This window comes from Lingula anatina, chromosome 4 (genome assembly GCF_051362555.1).
Source record: "Lingula anatina isolate TDL-2025a chromosome 4, LinAna3.0, whole genome shotgun sequence".
Lineage (NCBI taxonomy): Eukaryota > Metazoa > Brachiopoda > Lingulata > Lingulida > Lingulidae > Lingula > Lingula anatina.
Window position 1 is genome coordinate 16,638,341 of NC_141770.1, and position 3,039 is coordinate 16,641,379.

The following is a 3,039-nucleotide window of genomic DNA, read 5'->3' on the forward strand; positions in this document are numbered from 1 at the left end:
CAAGCAAGCTGATCATTAACAAAGGTTTTTCATACATGGTAGAGGGAACAAATTATAGGCACAAAATAGGCTATGAAACGAATTGCATTTTCTGCTTTTCTTTTTAAAATTGACGAAGCTTTATTTTTTTCTAATATCAAATTACTAAGCAATTGCGAATATCGCGTTCTTGCGATGCAAATTTTTAATTCCAGGCCATATATGACTTAATAAAGAGTATCGTTATTGTCGGATATACAAGTAGAAGACGACGACATATGATATGAAGTACATCTTTTATTTTAACTTTTTCTACGCGGTGCATCTTGACCTGACCCAATTCTAATTACATAAAGAAATATCTTATGTGGGTTTGGGGTTTCTTTTTTACATAAAATAAAACATGCTATATTCTATAGGAAAACTGCACATGTTATAATCTTGATCAGAGCACTGTTTATCAAGTTTCCTTATCATAAGAGACGCAATTTTTTAATTCTAGGTGAATGTTGAAATTCGAATATGTGGTTCGGCATAATATAATAAATAGAGCCACGGTTCCATTATTAATACAGTTTTACATTGTCGATAAAAAATTATAAGATGAGTAGATTTCAGACCAAGTTTGTTTTTTTTTTTTTGGGGGGGGGGGGGTGAATGAACAAAATGTTTAACCACTGATTTAACTGGGTATTGCTCCCATCCAAAGAATGATCATATACATTTATATTTTTTTATGTACATATTATAGTAGTCAATTAGCCAAGAATAATCAAATAATTATTTCCAATAATGTGTTTGCATATACAGTATTTGTCGTATAAAATGGCGGATGTACATGAATATATACATGTATCCAGACAAGGGGATATATCTTTTTTTCTTACTGTTTTATCCCATTCTTTTTCTTTCTATCTTTCTTTCTATCCTCCTTTTTTCTTTCTTTCTTTCTTTCCCGTAAACCAATCGTTCTCCAATTTATAATGCACGTGGTTTAACATACACCTCGAAATCTTTAGGCTTTAGAGTCAGGCCGTATTTGCTCTCCGTGCTCATGTTTAGCACCACCGGCTCAAAGCGGCATTTCTGCAGAAGCGTAACGAAGAAGATGAACATTTCTATTTTGGCCAACGGTTCGCCCGGGCACCTTCTTCGCCCGGCTCCGTAAGGGAGGAATAGCTCTGCCTTTGCCTTGTCTAATGCCAGGCCGTCATCGGTCAAAAATCGTCGCGGGTCGAACACCTCCGGATCAGGGAATTTGCTTTCGTCGCGCGTAATACTCCATTGGTTCACGAAAACCAGGGTGTTGGCCGGAATGAAGAAGCCATTCAAAACGGTGTCACGTGTGGTAGAATGAGGGAGCGCAAAGGGAAAGATGCACGAAAAACGCATCGTTTCCAAGATGCAAGCCTCGGTGAAGGGAAGGGTGCCGATGTCACTACGCTCCGGTGCGCGCTCTTGGCCGATAATGGCGTCGATCTCTTTATGGACCTTAGCTTGGTGTTCCGGGTAGCGTGTCATAAGCAATACACCCCACTGGAGAGTGGTAGCGATGGTGTCAAAGCCGGCGCCGATGATTTCCTGCACTGTCGTCATTATATGCTCGTCGGTAATTTCGGCGGCGGCCTTCTCTTCCTGTGGTGTGTCACGAACGGTCTTGATAAGAAAATCGGTAATGTCCCGGGTCAGAGAATCATCGTACGTATCTAAATGTTCTTTGGTCTTACGCAAGCAAAAATTGTCCATGGTTTTCAAAATGGCAATGAATTTGTCGAAGGACCGTTTCGTGAGCCATCGCGTCCAGGGCATTATGTCCACTGGATTTCCCGCCCCAGCAAAAGCCATGAATTCTTCGTTCATTTTAACAAGCTGCTGGAAGTCTGGCTCGTCGCGTCTGTATCTTTTACCGAAGCACAGTGCGCAAATTATGTTGCCGACGGAATAGTAGATTTCATTATGCGGGTTAAATTTCTCTCCGTTGGATTCATTGAGTTTCTGTACCAGAAAAGCTGCCTCTGCTTTGATAAACTCTTCTATCGGATTATGCCGGTCATTGACGAACATTGCTACGCCATTCTGTGCTATGCGACGATGGTACTTCCAGCGGGTGCCAAAATCGCAGAACCCCATGCTTTTCCCGTTGCCAATGAAGTTAAAGGAATAAAAGGCAGGCCTACCAGCAAAATCTTCAGCTTGTTTTACCAGTGCTTGTCGGCAGGTCTCCAGGCCATTCAGGACAACAGTGGGGCGACTGCCCATCTGCATCTGGTAGACGTCTCCATACATGGACCTCCAGTTGGTAAGCGTCACGTGCGGCTTGGTGCCCAGCTGAAGCAAGTTCCCCAGGACCGGCCAAGCTATAGGCCCGGGCGGAGTGGGACAGGCACGACCAGCGGTTTTCGGATCGACAGTCTCCTTCACGTGCTTATCATTGAGAATTTTGCTCACCAATCCAATCAATAATACCAGGAACATTAAAAGCAAAGTGCTCAGATGGTCTTTCGTCGCCTCAGAAAGGGTCGAGGAAGCAGCCGCAAAAATTGCAAACATCTTCTTGTCTCTCTCTCTTTCTAACTTTTCTCACGACGCAAAAAGACTGCTATGTTGGTTGCACTTTGCAACAAGTAATGTCCCACGATGTCTTACGCATGCAACTACTTAACACGTTAATTGCACGGGTGTCGTGCACAAGATGATATCACGGACCCCTGTCATCTTTTAAATAGTGGACATCAGTCAAGCAGGTATGTAACATGATTCATGACCTGTGTCATGGGAAATTTCATACCTGAATTAATCTAAACGTCAATTGGAATAGCAAAGGCCCTTCATCCGCTTTGAAGGATGCATTTTGTGAAAGATGTAATAAAAAACCGAGGCGGTGTATGAGGGCTTGAACAGAAACGTAAAAAACGGGCAGTTATGTAACTTTTTGTGAATTTCATCTTTTGTTAACATTTAACAACACAGCCCACATAAAGGATCTAAAGTTACATGTAACATTTTACCACACAGCATGAAGACAAAAACCCTAGGATGAGGCTGCTTTAATTTCTTTTG

At 42.2% G+C, this 3,039-nt stretch overlaps 1 protein-coding gene across 1 annotated transcript; it reads right to left on the minus strand.

Annotated features, from left to right (window-relative positions):
* Window positions 1-258: 258 nt before the first annotated feature.
* On the minus strand, window positions 259-2,657 carry LOC106150854 (cytochrome P450 1A5). Its single transcript, XM_013523869.2, has one exon. It carries the CDS (start codon window positions 2,527-2,529, stop codon window positions 958-960), a length of 1,572 nt encoding a protein of 523 aa, XP_013379323.2. The 5' UTR covers window positions 2,530-2,657; the 3' UTR covers window positions 259-957.
* Between the last annotated feature and the right edge of the window lie 382 nt (window positions 2,658-3,039).

What these genes read in the sequence shown, in the direction of transcription:
- LOC106150854 (XM_013523869.2), bottom strand. Translation starts at nt 2,529, where the DNA reads ATGTTTGCAATTTTTGCGGCTGCTTCCTCGACCCTTTCTGAGGCGACG.